Source organism: Nicotiana tabacum, chromosome 4 (genome assembly GCF_000715075.1).
Source record: "Nicotiana tabacum cultivar K326 chromosome 4, ASM71507v2, whole genome shotgun sequence".
Classification (NCBI taxonomy): Eukaryota; Viridiplantae; Streptophyta; class Magnoliopsida; order Solanales; family Solanaceae; genus Nicotiana; species Nicotiana tabacum.
The window spans coordinates 34,181,735-34,200,631 of NC_134083.1; the positions used below are offsets into that span (position 1 = coordinate 34,181,735).

Consider the following 18,897-nt stretch of genomic DNA (forward strand, 5'->3'; position numbering starts at 1 on the left):
GTGTGATACACTTCTGCAACCTCGACTTCCATGATATAGCTCCCCTTGAAAATGTAAACAAATATCTAGTAGTGGATTTTCTATTATCAATGTCACCTGTCATATCAGCATTTGTATAGCCCTTCAAGATTGCATTAGATCTTCCAATGCACAAATAGTCTTCTGCGGTACCTCTCAGGTACCTGAGTATCCACTTGACTGCTTCCGAGTATTCTTTTCTAGGATTTTCAAGAAACATGCTGACAACACCAATTGCGTGAGAAATATCAGGTCTAGTGCATACCATTGAATACATCAAACTTCCAAAGACAGAGGAATAAGGAACTTTGGTCATGCTCTCCTTTTCCTCCATTATTGTAAGACACATCTTCTTGCTTAACTTTAGAAGACTAGCAAGAGGCGTGCTAACTGGCTTAGCATTCTTCATGTTGAAGCGTTCCAGTACACGTTCAATGTATTTCTCTTGAGACGGCCACAAATTTTTGCTTGTTCGCTCTCGAAATATCTTCATACCCAGAATTTGTTGTGTTGGGCCCAAGTCCTTCCTATCAAATGACTTGGACAAATCTCTCTTCAACTTTGCGATCAACTCCTTGTCTTTTCCTACAATTAACATGTCATCCACATACAACAACAAAATAATAATAAAATTGTTATCAGAAAATCTTTTGAAGTATACACATGGATCAGAATGTCTTTATGTAAGTTTTAATTTTCATGAATGAGTCAAACTTCTTGTACCACTCCCTTGGTGCCTGTTTCAACCCATAAAGACTCTTATTCAGTTTGCACACCATGTGTTTCCTTTCCAGCTACTTCAAATCCTTCTAGCTGTTCCATATAAATCTCCTCTTCCAAATCTCCATGAAGAAATGTAGTTTTCACAACCAACTGCTCCACTTCAAGATCTAGGCTAGTTGTTATACTCAAAATTGTTCGAATAGAAGTCATTTTGATAGCATGTGAGAAAATTTCATCAAAATCAATACCTTTCTTCTGTTCGAAGCCTTTTACCACTAATCGAGCTTTGTATCTGACCAACTAGCCATTTCCATCTTTCTCGAGTTTAAAGACCCATTTGCATTTGAGTGGTCTTTTACCCTTAGGAAGTTCAACCAGCTTGTACGTGCTATTTTTCTACAGAGATTTCATTTCTTCTTTCATGACTTTTATCCACTGGTTCTTTTCTGGATGGGACAACACCTTCTTAAGGTTTTCTGGCTCCCCCCATCATTGATGAGGACATACTTTGTGGTTGGGTACCTGCATGACTTTACCCTTGGCCTCTCTGATCTCCTCAGAGGTTGAGGTTGTTCTTCTTCTCGAGTGGGGTACTCCACTTGCTCGACATCATCATCAAGTTTCCCCCCTGCTCAATAATCTCACCAGGTTGCTCGTCCTACTCGGTAACCTTGTCGGTCCTACTTTCTTCACTTGTGAGATTGTTAGAAGTAGAAGGAATGGTAACAAGGTTAGTGATTATACCATTCTTGGCCTTCTCTAACTGATCATCTACAACTTCAACTTCACTTTCTCGCAAGATTATTGTCATGCCCCGACCTCGGGGAGAGTGACCGGCACTCAACCGAGATAATCCGGCCAAGCAAGCCTACTAGATTTCCTTCTACCCAAACTCGCTCATGAATAAAGGGAAGATATACTTCGTTAATCAAACAATGAGGCTAGATCATGTATACAACACCAATTCATTACCATTAGTTACTTCATTTTAAAGTCTCAAATTATATACACTTTCATAGTTTGAAGTGTAACAAGTGATTCAAGTACAACATTACTAGTTTGACTTTTCCAGCACCAATACACAACCCACAATATGTCTACAGAGCCACTAATAGATACAAAAGAGTACAATGATAGTACCGACAACAAGGCCCCGTCTATACCTCCAACATAATACACGAGGAACAAAAGATACATGACCCAGAAATGAAGTAGGGCTCACCAAGTCAGCTGGGAAGAGAGTGTACCGCTATCACTGATCAATGGCACCTACTGTGGAACCACCTGCATCCATTAAAGATGCAGCGCCCCGAAAAAAGAGACGTTAGTACATATGAAATAGTACTAGTATGTATGACTAAACACCCTCTCAATAGAACGGGTAACAACACAAGGGAGAACAATCAATAGGATCAATGAGAGCCTCAAGTAATACCAAAACATCAAGTTAGGAGCAAGATAAACTTTCAAGTAAATTTCATTATATTAGGTTGGGAGATCTTTAGCATCGATATATCACCGTGATTTAGTACGGAGTCCGATCACGGCACAATCGTCTAGGTCGTCTCATCTAAAGACATCAACCACAATCACAATCTCTACACAAAGCCTCACCCCAATATGTGCGGGTAGAGGTGTATTCACAATATCGCAATCTCTACATAAAGCGGGCTTGCCGCCTCACCCCAATGTGTACGGGTGGAGGTGTATTCACAATTTCAATTATAATTTACAACACAATAACCACCATGTGTGCGGCATGACGTCCGATCACGACCTGATCGGCTAGGCCGTCTCACCACAATACTGTGTGGATCGACATCATCTTTTTATATCAATCATCTCATCCCAATTAAGTGGAATAATTTTATCATATCAATCTCATCCCAAATAAGGGAAAATAATCACAATGCACTCCTACACTGGCACGTGTAGTTTCGAGATTAGGTTATTTCAACCTACCCTTCCTCGGTGACTATCGATACTCCTAAAATATTTATTATAAAAATAAAAATAAAAAGGCTTTCAACTTATTTCATAATCTTTTCACCTCTTTTTATTTCATTGGCACTAGTGGACACAAGTATAACTTTCATTCTTGGCACGGTGGCTATACTTTATATCCCCAACTCACTCCTTCTACTTTCAAGCATCTTTATAGATTATCAACAATAAAGCATACCTAATCATGACTTTCGGAAAACATATGAGCAATTAAGAGTCTTAAGCACATTAAGATTTCTTACGCCTTCACTTGAAACACGACTTGAAGTCATAACATTTTAATACATAACTCATGCTTTGAACACGTTCCCGAAAGATTACGTACTATGGTAAGAACATTTGAATCACGTTTTATCATATAATTTCCAAAACAATGCATTCGGAATAACCATTTTATAATGAATAACTCGGGATATACAAGAACATTGTGGGATTCAATTCTAAGAGAGAAGTTTAGCAACATACCTCGTTTGAGTTACGTTAAATTACTACAATGTTTAGCAATCCCAATCTAGTTTTATACATAACAAAATTGAACAAAAATTAGGAAGATATTCATAGTTTCAGATCATTTGAGCATTTTATCAAACACTAGGTGTGGATCATGATTTCAAGGTTCTTCTATGGTGGATTCCTTTATCCCACAACTAAATCATTATCCATTTGAGCTCAACAATCTTCTCACAAACCTTTGGGTACATGCATGTACAAATAATACTCTCACACCCAAGAATCACACTCCCCATTAATCATCTTTTACCCAAATTCGAAATTGGAGAATTGGGGGAAGAAATTCTTACATTTTTGAAATCCTAGCAAGTTTCTCTTGATGAAGCTCCAAGGCTTGATCCAAGTTGAGTAGTGAAATCCTTGAATCCTCTCCTTTCTCTCTCTAGAATAACTCTCTTCTCTCTCTAAAGTATTAGATAACCCCTCAAAAATGAAAGCCCTGATATGCGATCGCATAACACTTTTGCGGTTCACAAAATGGACCACATAGTGGGAACTTCTGTGTAGGTATGCGACACATCTACGGTCTGCAGTTCAATTATGCGGTCGCATAATGGAGCGCAAAACCCCCTTTCTGAAAGTTATATTACTGGTTCTGCGACGTATGTGCGGCCCGCGAAATGCTTATGTGATCGCATAACTGACCGCAAAACAACCTTCAAAATCGGTTCATTTCTCTGTTTCACTCTGCGGTCAATCTGCGGCCCACATAATGGTTCTGCGGTCGTATAGCCGATCGCATAAATGAAATTTTCTGCAAAATTATTCCTCCAACTCTCCGACGCACTGTACAACCCAACGTCTGTACTGCTTCTACAAACCTCAAACACATAAACCCACATCCGCACCACGAAACCTTTGGTTCTAGTGAAATTTTTACGGGGCTTTACAATTCCATATATGCTTCTAATGACCTTCTTCTTTATAGGATCCCACAATCTGTACCCAAACTCTTCATCTCTATATCTGATGAATATGCACAGAACAGATTTATCATCCAGCTTTGTTCTCTGCTCTTTTGGTACATGTGCAAAAGCTCTGCAACCGAACACCTTTAGATGTGAGTAGGACACCTCCTTGTTGGTCTAAACTCTCTCTAGGATGTCAAACTCCAATGAAACTGATGGACTCCTATTGATCAGGTAACAGGCTGTCTGAACTGCTTCACCCAGAATGACTTAGGCAGTTTATCCATTCTGAGGATGCTTCTCACCTTCTCAACAATGGTGCAGTTCATTCTCTCAGCTACACCATTGTGTTGTGAGGCTCCAGGAACTGTCTTTTCATGTCTAATCCCATGGTTCAAACAGTACTCTTCAAATTCCCTTGAAATGTACCCACCTCTATTGTCACTTCGGAGACGCCTTAGCTTTTGGCATGTCTCCCTTTCCACCAGAGCATGAAACTTCTGAAAAACTTAAAACACCTGATCTTTGGTTTTCAAAATATAAACCCACAATTTTCGTGAAGCATGATCAATAAAAGTAACAAAATATTTGTTATCGCCCATTGATTCAATTTCCATTGGACCACAAACATCAGAATATACCAAATCAAGTATATTCAATTTTCTTTCAGACAATATCTGAAATGAGATTCTATGTTGCTTACCAAATAAACAATAGTCACAAGGTTTTACCATTGTACCTTTGGCATAAGAAATGAGTGATTTTTTGGCAAGAATCTGCAATCCTTTCTCGCTCTTATGACCCATTTTTTTGTGCCACAAATCTGCAGAAATCTCATCTTGTGCCACGTTCAATTCACATTGGCATATTTTTGCATTTGTCTTGTACAATGTGCCACGGGCAACTCACTTTGCAATCACCAATGATCACTTGGTGAGTCTCCACTTTTGATTTGCAAAATAGTTCTCGTATCTATCTCGGTCTAAAGAAATTTTCGAGATCAAGTTCATCCGCAAATCAGGTACATGCCGCACGTCCTTTAGAACCAATATGCATCCGGCATTGTTTCTTGATACAAATATCACCGGTCCCCGCAATCTTTGAGTAACTTGTGTTACCCATTTCCACTGTGCCGAAATCACCTGCTATATATCTGCAAAAAAATATCTCTTGCCGGTGTGGCATGGTAAGATGTTGTTGTGTCAACCACCCATTCCGACTCTAGATCTGCCAAGTGCATGCATTCTTCTTCCTCATTTATGAAAAGAATAACATTATCATTGTTTTTCACCATAGCGGTTATGTTGTCGTCATTCTTCTTGCCACTGGTTTCACCTTTGCCCTTCCTTGGATTTGGGCAATCTCTTTTGAAGTGACCTGGTTGATCACAATTGTAGCAATTTCTGGCTTTTAATTTGGATCGGTTCTTAGACTTCCCACGAGCTCCAGATATACCATAGTTGCTCGAGATCCTTTGATAACTCCTGCCTCTACCTTCTGTGATGAGAGCATGTCCTTAATTTTCAGGCTTTTTTCTCATCTTCTCATTGAGTAGAAGAGCCGGCGTGACATCTTTCAACTCAATGGTAGTCTTACCGTGCAGGATGATTGTTGCCAAATTATCGTATGAAGATGGCAATGAGTTCAATAGCAAGATGGCTTTGTGATTAGTCCATTAAACACATTTAAATGTGACAAAAATTTCGTACCTTCACCCATGTGTAGGGCGTATAGCTGCTTCTTCAGGTACAATTTATTTGTTAGCATTTTGGACATGTATAGGCTTTCCAACCTTGTCCAAATGACACATACTATGTCTTCATCAATGATGTTATTTGCCACATCATCTGATAAGTGCAACCGGATTGCACTAGCAGCCCTTTCATCCAAGTCAACCCAATCATCATCTTTCATGGTATCAAGCTTTTTGGCATCAATATCTAGTACCTTGTGTAATCCTTGTTGGATTTGAAGATCCCTCATCCTTCTTTGTCATGTTGAAAAACCGCTATCTCCGTTAAATCTTGCTACCTCGTACTTTACTCCTTACATTTTTTTTATCACCGAGTATAGTATTACCGTCAGTGAATAGTACTTATGCGAACGAGCAGAACCAGTGCTCTGATACCAGTTGTTGGGAATAAACCCCCCCACAGAAATAATATTCACGATAATAAAATCGGAATAATAATGTAGCACCGAGATACGATAATTAACAAGAATAAAAGAGTGACAACGACTTCAAAATTTTTACGTACAAAACCCTTTTGAATCAGGGAAAAATCACGGCCTCGAGAGGAGCAACTAATATCACTATAACAAGAAATTTTACACTTTGTAGGTCCGAGTAAAATGCTCTAAAGACCACTACAACACTCAAAAGAAATAACCTTCTTTTGATATTCTCACCTCACTATATTATCGCTCACTCTCTATTTTTCTCACAGACTATTTTCTTTTACTCTGTCTGTGATGCCCCACTCTTTCTTTCTCTCTCTCTGTTGGTGTGTAGAAATGAGAGCCGGAACTCTCCTTTTATAGTGTTGAGTGCCTACCATATTTGACAATTTGCATATTTGCAAATCAAATAAGTCATAATGAATCTAACACTTTTCCTTCATTTTCTTCTTTTCATTTGTAGGGATGGACCCTACAATGGCCGGATTAAAAACGGATAATGCAGAAACGAATAAAATATCTGACCCGACCCATAGTTAATAAGGATAGAAAACGGGTTAACCGATAGATAATATGGATACCCGTGTTATCCATTACTTCTTCAATATTATCACTTTTGGAAGAATTCCTAGTATTCCAAACTTGAAAAAGCCCCCATTTAAGTCTTTGCAAATATAAAAGTTAAACAAATTGGTTATCTATTTTTAAGCGGATAATATGGTTATTATCCATATTTGACCTATTTTTTTAATGTTTATTATTCAATCTTTTTAGTGAATAATATGAATAGATAAATATTTTTGTTATCTATTTTGCCATCACTACTTGTGGCTCCAAAAGATGGTACAGAAGAAATATCCAATCCTATTGTCTAGCTAAATGGGGCTTATTAGCCAACGGTAATGTTGTAAACAGTCTGCACTTCTGCTTTGGTTAATCTGTTTCTATGCTTGAAATTAAAAGTGTCAAGTGGTCGGGCCGGGCCGGTCGGGTAGAGGAAAAGGGAATCGATCGGTTTTGGTACCGGTCTGGTTATCTATTATTTTTTATCGGGTTTACCGATTCTGGGCTTTCCCGGTACTAAATTGAACCGGAACGGTTCCGGACCTAATGGGACGGGCCAGATTTATTTAATTTTTTTTTGTATTTTTATAACAATCGTAATTTATATAAAGATAAAGTAAAAATGTAAAACACTAAAAACTAACGTATAAAAAGAATGTTTGAATAAATTTCAAAGGTTTTAAAAGCCTTATACTTGGAAAATTCATTACAAATTTAAGATAATACAATGAACATGTAAAAAATATAACCTATACTAGAGTGTTGATAACTTGATATGTAAGGATCAAACTTCAAAGGGTTTTATTTCATATTTTCATTGCATAATAATAGTTCAAATTAACTTCTCTAACAAACTAAAACATTAAGCTTAAATAAGTCTAATAATTTCAAAATAACACAAATTGTCTCAAATCAACTTAAATACGAATTTCTGGAGGACGCTCAAGACAACTCTTCATATGCCTCCTTAAACAGCCTGTGCCCTCCCACTTTCGACGAACATTTAAGACTCGAACACAGTTCTTGCACTCTACTTTGCGAACTTCTTCATTTTCTTCTACCAGCTCAAAGTGTTTCCAAACATATGAGCGCACTCTAGAAGCACAGGATATGATTTAACTTGAATTGATAATTTGAGTTTGAGAATTGAGAGATGAGTGAAGAAATGAAGAAGAGGAGGAGTCTATTTATAGTTTTTTCAAAGGGCTAAATTAGTAAATAATAAAAGTGTTATTTTTGAAAAAAAATACCCAAAAAGGGCTATTCTTGCAAATTAGCCGTTGGACAACGGTCAAAATGGCAGCTGACCGTTGCCAACGGTCAAGATTATTAAAAAGAAAATTGGACTAACCGTTGAACCGGTCCGATTAACCGGTTCACGAGTGATAAGACCTTACCGGGTTGTACCTGTCCGATTAACCGACATTCAAATTTTACCCGACACATGCCAATTCTCGTCCCAACCCGGCCCGGCCCAGCCCCTTGCCACCGGGCCAAGTCGATCCTATCTAAAACTGATCAGGGCCAGTCCGGGATCGGACCAGCCCGGCCCGTTTGACACCTTTACTTGAAACTGATTAACTAGTAACCTTATCATGGTCTCATCGATAGTGGTGAGAAATAGGTAGGCTGGGCCAAAGGTAAGACACATGCTGCATATGTCTTGGCAAATCATGTATGGATTGGGCTGCTTTGAACTGCATACGGTTTAATACGATATCTCATAGATGTTGTCCAGCCCATTTAGAGCTACTTGTCGTATTGTCAGCCATCTAAGAACCTGAGATCTACAACTCCATCGATTCCATTATATCATGGTATTTCAACTAGATATTGAGTTTAAGCCGCTAATTTGACTTATATAGTACTAACTGCTATATTAGTGACAACAGAAGATGATATTAAAGTAACGGTTGAAAATAAAACAAACATTTAATCAAAGTCAAAATGTAAATAGTTTAATGAATTTAAATTCTTAAAAGTTGCGAAAGTCGTATAAAAATAGAATAGTATCAAATATTTTGGAACAATCTCAAAATGAAAAGAGTTTCATATAAATTGAAATGAAGGGATTATAAATAAAAAATAAGGTTTATAAAGACTTTAGGCTATTAGTACATGACAACTAGATTTAACACGATAAATAAAAGATTTGTACAATATCACTCTAGTAAGCTAATCTAATGTAGGAATAAACATGAGATAATCAGGCTGTCATCAATCTTCAACACTGAGCTTGTTGGTCTTCAATCTCCAGCAAATGTGCTTTTTCATCATCCTGAATTCTGATCTTCAGCTGTTATAATCTTTCAAATTGTTGTTTTTGACACTTTCCTTGCAAGAATAATCCAACAAATAACCCTATAAAACACAAAGAAAGCAAACATAATTCCAACATTCATCCACCTAGTATCCTTGTCAAGTCCCCTGTTCTTCAATACATCATATCCTGTCAGCAAACATTCTGAATGATTTTCATCATTCCAAGAGAAACATTTGCTTCTCAAACTCCAATATTCATTTGTCAGTAGTGCATCCAAAGGATACCTATATAAAGAAACATAGTACATAAACAGCCAATATTTAGGTATGCATTCCTTTGGTATAAAATAGCCAGAGAAGAGAAAGAAAGCCCCAAGAACAGTGCAAATCAGAGAATTCCCTGATATAAAATCAGGAGAAACTGCACTGAGAAACAAAACCAAAGAACTTGCCATCAAAACTATCACCCAAACCACAAAAGTGAAGAACACGAAAGCTGTAATCGAAGGATTCAGCCCTACGATCCAATAAACTGGGACAGCAAAAAGAATGGCTACTGCAAAGAGAAATGGAAGGAAGATTATCGTGTTCGCGATCATGTAAGAAGAGATTTTATAAGCTCCTCTTGACGCTTCCTTCATTATAACGCGCCTTTCTTGAAGATAAATTGGAAGTGCTTCAACTGTAGAAGATAGCAAAAAACTTAGGCTAAATGCAAAAAGGCCTAATCTTTCTGTAACTCCACCTTCATCATTCCTCATTTTAATATACACACTTCCAAGTCCAAATCCTCCCACTAGAGCTTGCATCGTTCGTGCCAAGAAAAGTTGCTTTGTCCTGTAAATAATTTTCCAGAATCTTGAACATAACACTGCTATTTCAAATAAACTTGAGCAACCTGAATTCGAAACAACACCAGTTTTTGCCTGATCGATTACTTCTTTACTCGCGCCATCTTGAATTATAGCCTCCTCCCATCTCAAATAAGAACATGACTGATATTTGGAATGTAAGTTCTGGTTTTCCAACACGGATATAATTTCCATAGCAAATTCAAGAGGGTTAAGCTGAATAGGAATTTCATATCCTATTCTACTTATATTTTCCTCGAGCGATTCAAGAGAACCATAATGAACAACAGATCCATGATTAAGGATCAAGAGATTGGAAATATATTGAAGAATTCTATAACTAGGCTGATGAATAGATAAAATTATGGTTCTATGTTTTGTTTTTGCCATAGATGAGAGCAATTCAATAACTTGAAGTGCTGAACTGCTATCTAATCCTGAAGTTGGCTCATCTAAGAGTAATATATTAGGATCGTGAATCATGTCAACTCCAATTGACACTCTCTTTTTTTCACCACCTGAAATTCCTCTGTTTTCTTCATCTCCAACAAAGTTATCAGCTACATGGTCAAGCCCAAGTTCTTGCATTAAGCTTTCAACTCTTTCTTCTCTCTCCTTTGGACCCATTCCTCTTAACCGAAATTTTGCACTAAACATTAAAGTTTCCTTTACAGTTAAGAGAGGAAGTAAATTGTCCTCTTGAGCAACATAACCACATATATTTCTTAATTGGACAGGACTAGTAATTGCATGGTCATTGAGATAAATACTTTTAGTATCAAAATCTTTGTTCCTTACCCTACCTGATATCACACGTAACAAAGTTGACTTGCCCGTTCCACTTGGTCCAACGATTGCTAGAATCTCAGAACATCCAGCTACAAAAGAGACTGATTTGAGTATGCTGATTTTTGGCTTAGTACTTTTCTTGATTAAGGAAGAAAAGATCGATGAATTCGGAGAAATAGTATAGGAGAGATTACGAACTCTTAGTTCGTAAGTTTTGTTATTTGAAGACGATTGTGGTGGTGGTGGTGGAGGTGATGACGAGTGAAAAGAAGAAGAATTAGAATGAGTTCTAGTGGATTGTTTGGCTGGTGAACATGAAGTTGAAGTTGAGAAAAGTATCATTGAGTCATCTTCAGGACTACCAGGGCTTGGTTGATATGTAGTACATGGGGAAGCCATTTTTTTGGAGTTGAGAATAGATCAAACAGAAATGCAAGAAAGTGAAGATAAGGGAAGAATCTCAAGTCTAGAGAATTGCTTTGTTTGGATTGGGAAAAAGGAAGTTGAACAAACTAGGTTGATTGTAGTTATGGTTTCCTAATGCTGGTGAAAATACGTAATGTAAATATAGGCAGCGTTTGGCCATCTACACAGTTTGACTAACATTTGTTACGGTAATATCTTCTAATTATCTTATCCCACCAGAATTTAATCTAATATGATGATGTATACAGCAAGTTTAAGAGCTAATCTTTTAGGAGTATAATTTTTAATCTTCAACAAGTTTAAGGTCATCCACTGCAGGGGCGTATGTAGCACGTAGGTAACGGGTTAAACTGAACTCATAACTTACCGGGCATAAATTTATGTATAAAAATCTATAAAATTATAAAAAGTAGTATATATGAACCCATAGTTTTAAGAATATAATAGGTTCAATATGAAAATTTTTATTTTGTGCCTCACACAACTGACACTAGTTGTATGAGGCCTCTCTTTTGCTCACAATTTTGTGGTCCCAAAATTTTGTGGACCCAGATTTGTAAGATATGTGTCCACAAATGTGTGAGATAAAAAGAAGTTTCACACAACTAATGTCACTTGTGTGAAGCACACCGTAAAACAACGCTAAAAATATTAAAGGTTGAAGCTTGAACCCATACAGTTTGAATCGTGGATGGAATGTCGAATTCTACTCTACTGACACGACATACAGATGACAAGAATGTCTAGTGCTATTCTACTGCCACAATAAGGGATGTACCAGGTGTAGTCATGTACAGTGGTGGAGCCACATGCACCTAAGGGTGTCAACCGATATCCCTTTATCGAAAAATTATACTGTTTAGCTCGGTAATTTTTTTAAAAATATGTATATATACTATATAATAATACCTCTTGATTTCTTGGTGAGTTTGTTTCTTTATATTTTGATTCTCATTAATAAAAATCCTGGCTCAGCCACTGATCACGTAGTATTCTGCAGCATAATAAAACTGCTTTAATACTATCAGTTCGTGATCAACGTGTAATTGATTTAATTTCTGTTCTGTTATTGTTTAAACGTATCAAATTCATTTATGAGTATGGGCTCCTTGACGCCAATTATTTCCTATACAGTGAAAGGTCCAATTACATTGGAGTATATTTATTGCGTTTTATTGGGCTTCACTGTTTATCAACTTATTGTCACTGCCTACCTATATTGTCAGGTCAGTGGATTGGGCTTACTTTTAGTTTGGTATCCGAAGGCTTCAGTCGGTAGAGAACAGCCCCTTGCCCCTTTTGAGATACTATGCGGGTGTTTGGACATAAGAATTATAAAATTCTAAAATACGGGGGAAATTTTTTTCAAATGAAAATGGTATTTGAAATTTAGAATTGTATTTGGTCATGAATATAATTTTGGGTTGTCTTTGATGTTTTGTGAGTGATTTGAGTGAAAATTTTGAAAAATAATTTTTTGGAGTTTTTCAAATTTTCGAAAATTTCCAAAATGCATCTTCAAGTGAAAATTAGAAATTTTATGAACAAATGCTGATTTCGAAAAAAAGTAAAAAAAATTTGGAAAAAAGAAAAAAATTTCTTATGTCCAAACGGGTAACATACACGTGACACTGAAAATTTTCTTTATTCGTTTCATGTAATAGTGTTTGATTGAACATGAAGTTTAAAATAAAAAAATGTGGACTATTATATTCCATAACCTTTATGTGGCTATAAAATCAAATTATATTATTAAGGTAAATGAAAAATTTAGGGATTTATTCGTATATATATATATATATATATATAAAATAGGGGTTTTTTCATTTATATATGAAGTTAAGAAATTATTTATACGATTTATCTTGGTTTTCAAGTTTTCAAAAAATATCTTGGTATATTTTACAATTTTTGGGTGAGGGTTTGGATACAAACATCATTTTGGTCCAATGATAATACATCGAACCGTGTGGTTTGAATTTGATATTATTCTCACATACAACTTATATGTACATCATTATTCTTCTTCCTCTTCGACATTCAATCTGAAAATCCAACCAAAACCAACTTGAATATTTACCAAAATCTCTCAAAATTGAGATATAAACTTCAAAAAATATTTTAAATTATTTACAACAACATTCAAGCTAAACAAATAACAATTTTACAAAATTCAATTTTGAATTCAAAACTTCAAAGCTTTTTTAATGATTGTTAATGGAGCTTTTATGGGGGTCTAAAGCTTTGTAATTGTTTTATTTTTAAAAATGGGGGAATTACAATTATTGCAGAAGATAAGGATATTACTTTGATTCGTACAAAAGATCAATGAAATAATTTTAAAAGAACAAATTGTGGGCGTTCAAATTGATGTAGAGGGAGTAAAATCGTTAACAAATATCAGGTAGTGCAAGTCTTTTCTTTCCTTTCCACTTGAGAAGGTAGCAGAAGGAATGAAGCCTTGTCAAAGCATAAAAGAAAGAACTTCCAAGGAGAGAGGGGCGTGAGAAAAAGAAATGGAGAGAAATTGGGGAAGATTAAAGTATAATACATTACTTTGTAAATAATTGGTAATTATGTATATACTATGTAAGTAAGAAGGAACCTCTATAAAAGTGGTAACTATGTTTAATATTAAGCATATTTATGTAAAAGTTCCAAACATCATTTATAACTAAATTGTTTGTAAATATAAAAATATGCCATTATTTTTTTGATAGAGAGCACTACCCATAAATAAACACATTTTATTATTTAGCAACACAATGCACTATCATAACTTTTATAACAAGTTAAATAACGTAAAAATTCATAACATCTCGTCATATCATGCTACTCCTATTAAGTACTCCTAAGTTATGGAGGCCAGGACCAGATACATATGAATCCAGATAGAATTTAATGAAGGGGGAAAATGTTCAAACCAATTTTGGTAGGACGCTCTTTTCGACACCGACAGCATTTCTAGTTGCCAAGCCCCATATATATACACCTTTACCCATTATTTTTTCTTCTTGATTTTTATATTTTGTCGATTTGTTTTGATAACGAAGTTTCGATTAATTAAGCCATATGTCCCTTTTAGTCCTACAAATTTTGGTGCCTCTTAATGTGGTCAATTTTGATCACTATCTAATTTCACAAATAATACAGGAACCAGCAGATATAAGTCCTTTCAAAATTTATCACTATACTTTCTTTGCTTTGTTAGCACATGTCATTAGATCAGTTTAGGTGATGCTATACTTTCATATTTTGTTACGAGTAAAATTATTTAACCAGTTATGCAAAATTTGCTTATCTTTCGGTCTCAACATTAATTATTTATTTGAATTTTTTGAGGGAGGGAAAGAAAGAAAATGGAGAGTTGTTAGTGAGATTATGTCTAGAGTGGAATTGCAGCAGCTGTATAATTAGTTGCAACTCTAATTCGATCACCCAACCATATTCGTATTCCTTTTCTTTTTTCTATTTTTTTTTTCTGGCAAGGTGCATTCCACGCTTAATGTACGTATGCATAATTATTGAAGTTGTAGAATAAATATTTTTTTTATTTGACAAAATAATAGATGTGTACTTAAAATTTGTTCGTAAATCGTAAGTACTGCAATTAATTAATGAGCATGTCAAAATATTTGTATGAGAGTGCATACTAGTTTTCCAAGTGAAATAAAACCATGTTATTTCTTTCTAATGAAATATCAAATATTCGTATGGCTAACTTGTGCAGTTCTTGTTCTACTGTGCATTGACAGAGAGACATTACCAGCATTGGCTTCTACTATTTATATAAGCTTTTCAATTCTTTAAGTGTTAAGGTATGTCACAAAATTGTGACGCTGAAGAATTTCCTCTAAACCCTTGAAGAGATCGAAAAATGTATAGTTAGATTTTTGAAGCTTATATTGCTTTGAATGTTTTGTTATTTAAATTTACTGAGTTATAAATTAATAATTTGTACATATCAAATAATTTTTTTAAGAGAAATACAAATATTTAGACTAAAATTACTGAATTCGACAGAATTCGTACTTTACACTCTAGCTCCGCCCGAGTTAAATAATCATTTATTTTGGCTTAATTGATTTTCGCAACTCTTTTCTTTTTTCTGCCTTAATATACGATTATCTAGGATTTTGAAGATGTGGAATTCTAAAAAAACAATACGCGGGGTCATATTTATGTAATCGAATTTGTGAAGAAGTCATAATAAGCACACCCAAAAAAATGTGTCTTAATCCTGCCCACCAAAAAAAATGGGATCTTTACACAAATAGTCGGTAATATTAATTGTTTACTTTTTCTAGCCATATATATAAATTATACATTAATTATATATAATTATACACATACAATACATAAATTATGCATATATTATACCTTTACCGGCTATTTTTAGTTTAAGTAATTGGGTTGGGGACTATTTGGGCTAATTCTTCAAAAACAATTCCAAAGAAAGTTTACAAAATAATAGCCTAATAGTGGGAAGTCCCTAAAATATTGTTGATAATTAACACAATCCATGTGGCTATATCAAATATGAATTAGAGCCTATTAGGTGAAGAAACTAGAGCTACAATAAGATCGTGGCACTTATTAGTAAAATAGCCAAAAAACAATGGGGAAATCCAAAAGAAAAAAAGTAAAGGATGAAGCCAAAAAGCACCAAATGATTGTCACTTGCTAGCATGTGGAATTATGCTGAAAGCTTATGATAAATTATACATAAAATACTTTCACACCTAACATTATGAGTAACATGACTTGCGTCAATAATCAGGAAAAAGAAAAAATGAGAAAAAAAAAACACTCAAAATGAGTGACAATTTTTGTTCCCGTTCCATGAGCACGAGCCTTGTCTCAAAATTCTGGTCCACCCTAGTTGTTCCTAGTAATAAATAAAGAAAATAGGAAGTGGAATGATTTTTCCACTATCTTTTTCTTTAATTCTAAGTCACCCCATCTCAAAAACGATGGTCTACTCTTGAAGAGAGAAAAAAAAAGAAAAAAAAAGAACTTGGTTTTTGGGTCGTTAAGAAATTATTAATAAGTCTTGTTCATGCTTATGAATAACGATGAATGTGAAAGGCGTTTTTAATTGTTTTTCCATATTCATGGTGGTAAAAGAGAGAGCTTCCTAAAGAAAAAAATGTTAATCTTTACTTAATTTGGGAGTCAACTAAATTAAAGTGGAAACATCAATTACAAAAACTGTGGATCAACTGGGAATATATCTTTCTCATATTAGTCATGCTGCAGTTTCAAGCTTTAAAAAGCTACACTTATTCTAGTAACTTGCTACCCCCTCCCCAAGGGTGAGCTATGGATTAGCAGGATCTAATAATTTTGACTCAAACTATGTATTTATGATTAAAAAATTATTAAATATATATAAATAATCTATTTCGAAAAAGATAGAACCCATATACTAATTTAAAATTCTAGCTTCCCCCACCCCTCTTCAGTGATAGTAGCTTGTCTCGTCTTTAAATCTATTGTTGCATTTTGAGATTAGAAAGAGATTAAGAATGTTTATCATCGTGGAATTAATTAAGGAATAATAAGTCCTACAACATAGTCTAGGCACTTATTATCTACTATGGCAACGATCCAGTAAAATCCACAAGTGAAGTCTAGAAACGGTAGTGTGTACGCAAATCTTACCTCTACCCCAAAAGAAATAGAGAAGTTGTTTCCGAAAAACCCTCGGCTTAAGAAGACGGAAAAGATGAAATTATTTGAAAAATAAGATGAAATTATTTTTTTAATTACAAGTTGAAATTGGTTATGTACTGATGTTGAGGTTTGTATGTTATCGGTCGTCAATTTGAATTTCTTTGATATATACGTGAAAATATTGCAACAATATGTGGTGACAACTTATAACGAGTTTCTAACGCCAGCCTTTTGTCTTCTATCATATGAAAAGTTCTAGGTAGCTAGATATTCAATTAAACCTTTAAAAAGTAAAATGCAATAGAAGCAAAAGAAAAAGAACTTTTTATTATAAACTAATTAATGTAAAGTAAAGACAAGTATAGAGAAAAACTAATATATTATTCAATTTCAAACTTATGTACATAATCAACTAAAATCTCCTTTATTTATAGAAGAAAGAAAGTTGTTGTGTAAGCTGCTTGTAAGCTGCTACTGTACCCGATATAAATAATCTTCTACTGGGGGTGATATTTATCCATAACGGGGTATCGAAAGGATAAGCTATAGATAATCTTCTACCGGGGGTGATGTTTATCCATAACGGGGTACCGAAAGAATAAGCTCATTGTACCAGATATAGATAATCTTCTACCGGGGGTGATGTTTATCCATAACGGAGTGCCGAAATAATAAGCTTCTTCATGAGGCTTATTTTCAATAGAGTACTAAATAGATAAACATATTTACGGCGGAGTCTCATATAGATAAGTTTCTTCAGGAAGCTTATTTACAACATAGTACTAAATGAACATCCATAATATGATATATTTATAACACTCCCTCTTGTATGTTCATTAAAAGATAATGTGCTTCATTAAAACCCTACTAGGAAAAATCCCATGGGAAAATCCTAATGAAGGAAAAAGAGTACACATATTTAGTAATACGCATAACTAGTTGTTTTATTAAAAATCTTATAAGGAAAACCTTGTGGGAAAAATCTTAGTAAGGAAAAAATAGTATAGCGCGTATTTTACTCCTCATGATTAAAAACCCTGTTATAAATATTTGAGCCTGCGCATTCCAATCTTGTATACTATCTTCTCAAAAGTTGAAGTTGGCAAAGATTTAGTGAATAAATATATCGGATTGTCACTTGAACGGATTTGTTATACATCAATATCACCATTTTTCTGAAGATCATATGTGTAGAATAATTTTGGTGAAATGTGCTTCATTCTATCTCCTTTTATAAATCCCCCATTTAATTGGGCTATGCATGCAGCATTGTCTTCGTATAAAATTGTGGATCTTTTATCACATTCCAAACCATATTTTCCTTGAATAAAATGAATCACTAATCTCAACCATACGCATTCCCTACTTGCTTCATGAATAGCTACTATCTCAGCATGATTTGAAGAAGTAGCAACAATATATTGCTTTGTGGAGTGCCATGATGTGACAGTACCTCCACATGTAAACACATACCCGGTTTGAGATTGAGCTTTATGTGGATCAGATAAATAACCTGCATCTGCATAATCAACAAGATCTACACTACCTTTATTAGAATAAAATAAACACATATCAAGTGTTCCCTTTAAATATCGCAATATATTCTTAATCCCGTTCCAATATCTCCGTGTAGGAGAAGAGCTATATCTTGCTAGTAAATTAACAGAAAATGCTATGTCAAGCCTTGTAGCATTAGCAAGATACATAAGTGCACCAATTGCACTAAAATAAGGTATTTCGGGACCAAGGAGTTCCTCATCCTCTTATGGAGGTCGAAACAAATCCCTATTCACTTCAAGTGATCGAACAACCATTGGTGTACTCAATGGGTAAGCTTTGTCCATGTAAAAATATTTTAAGACCCTTTCTATATAGGCAGATTAATGGATAAAGATTTCGTCTTCTAAATGTTCAATTTGGAGACCAAGACAAATTTTGTCTTTCTAAGATCTTTTATCTCAAATTCTTTCTTAAGATATTCAATTACC

The 18,897-nt window shown here is 34.9% G+C and overlaps 1 protein-coding gene across 1 annotated transcript; it reads right to left on the reverse strand.

Moving 5' to 3' along the window:
- Positions 1–8,983: 8,983 nt before the first annotated feature.
- LOC107759863 (ABC transporter G family member 23-like) lies at positions 8,984–11,323 on the reverse strand. Its single transcript, XM_016577875.2, has one exon. It carries the CDS (start codon positions 11,204–11,206, stop codon positions 9,215–9,217), a length of 1,992 nt encoding a protein of 663 aa, XP_016433361.1. The 5' UTR covers positions 11,207–11,323; the 3' UTR covers positions 8,984–9,214.
- Between the last annotated feature and the right edge of the window lie 7,574 nt (positions 11,324–18,897).

What these genes read in the sequence shown, in the direction of transcription:
- LOC107759863 (XM_016577875.2), bottom strand. Translation starts at nt 11,206, where the DNA reads ATGGCTTCCCCATGTACTACATATCAACCAAGCCCTGGTAGTCCTGAA.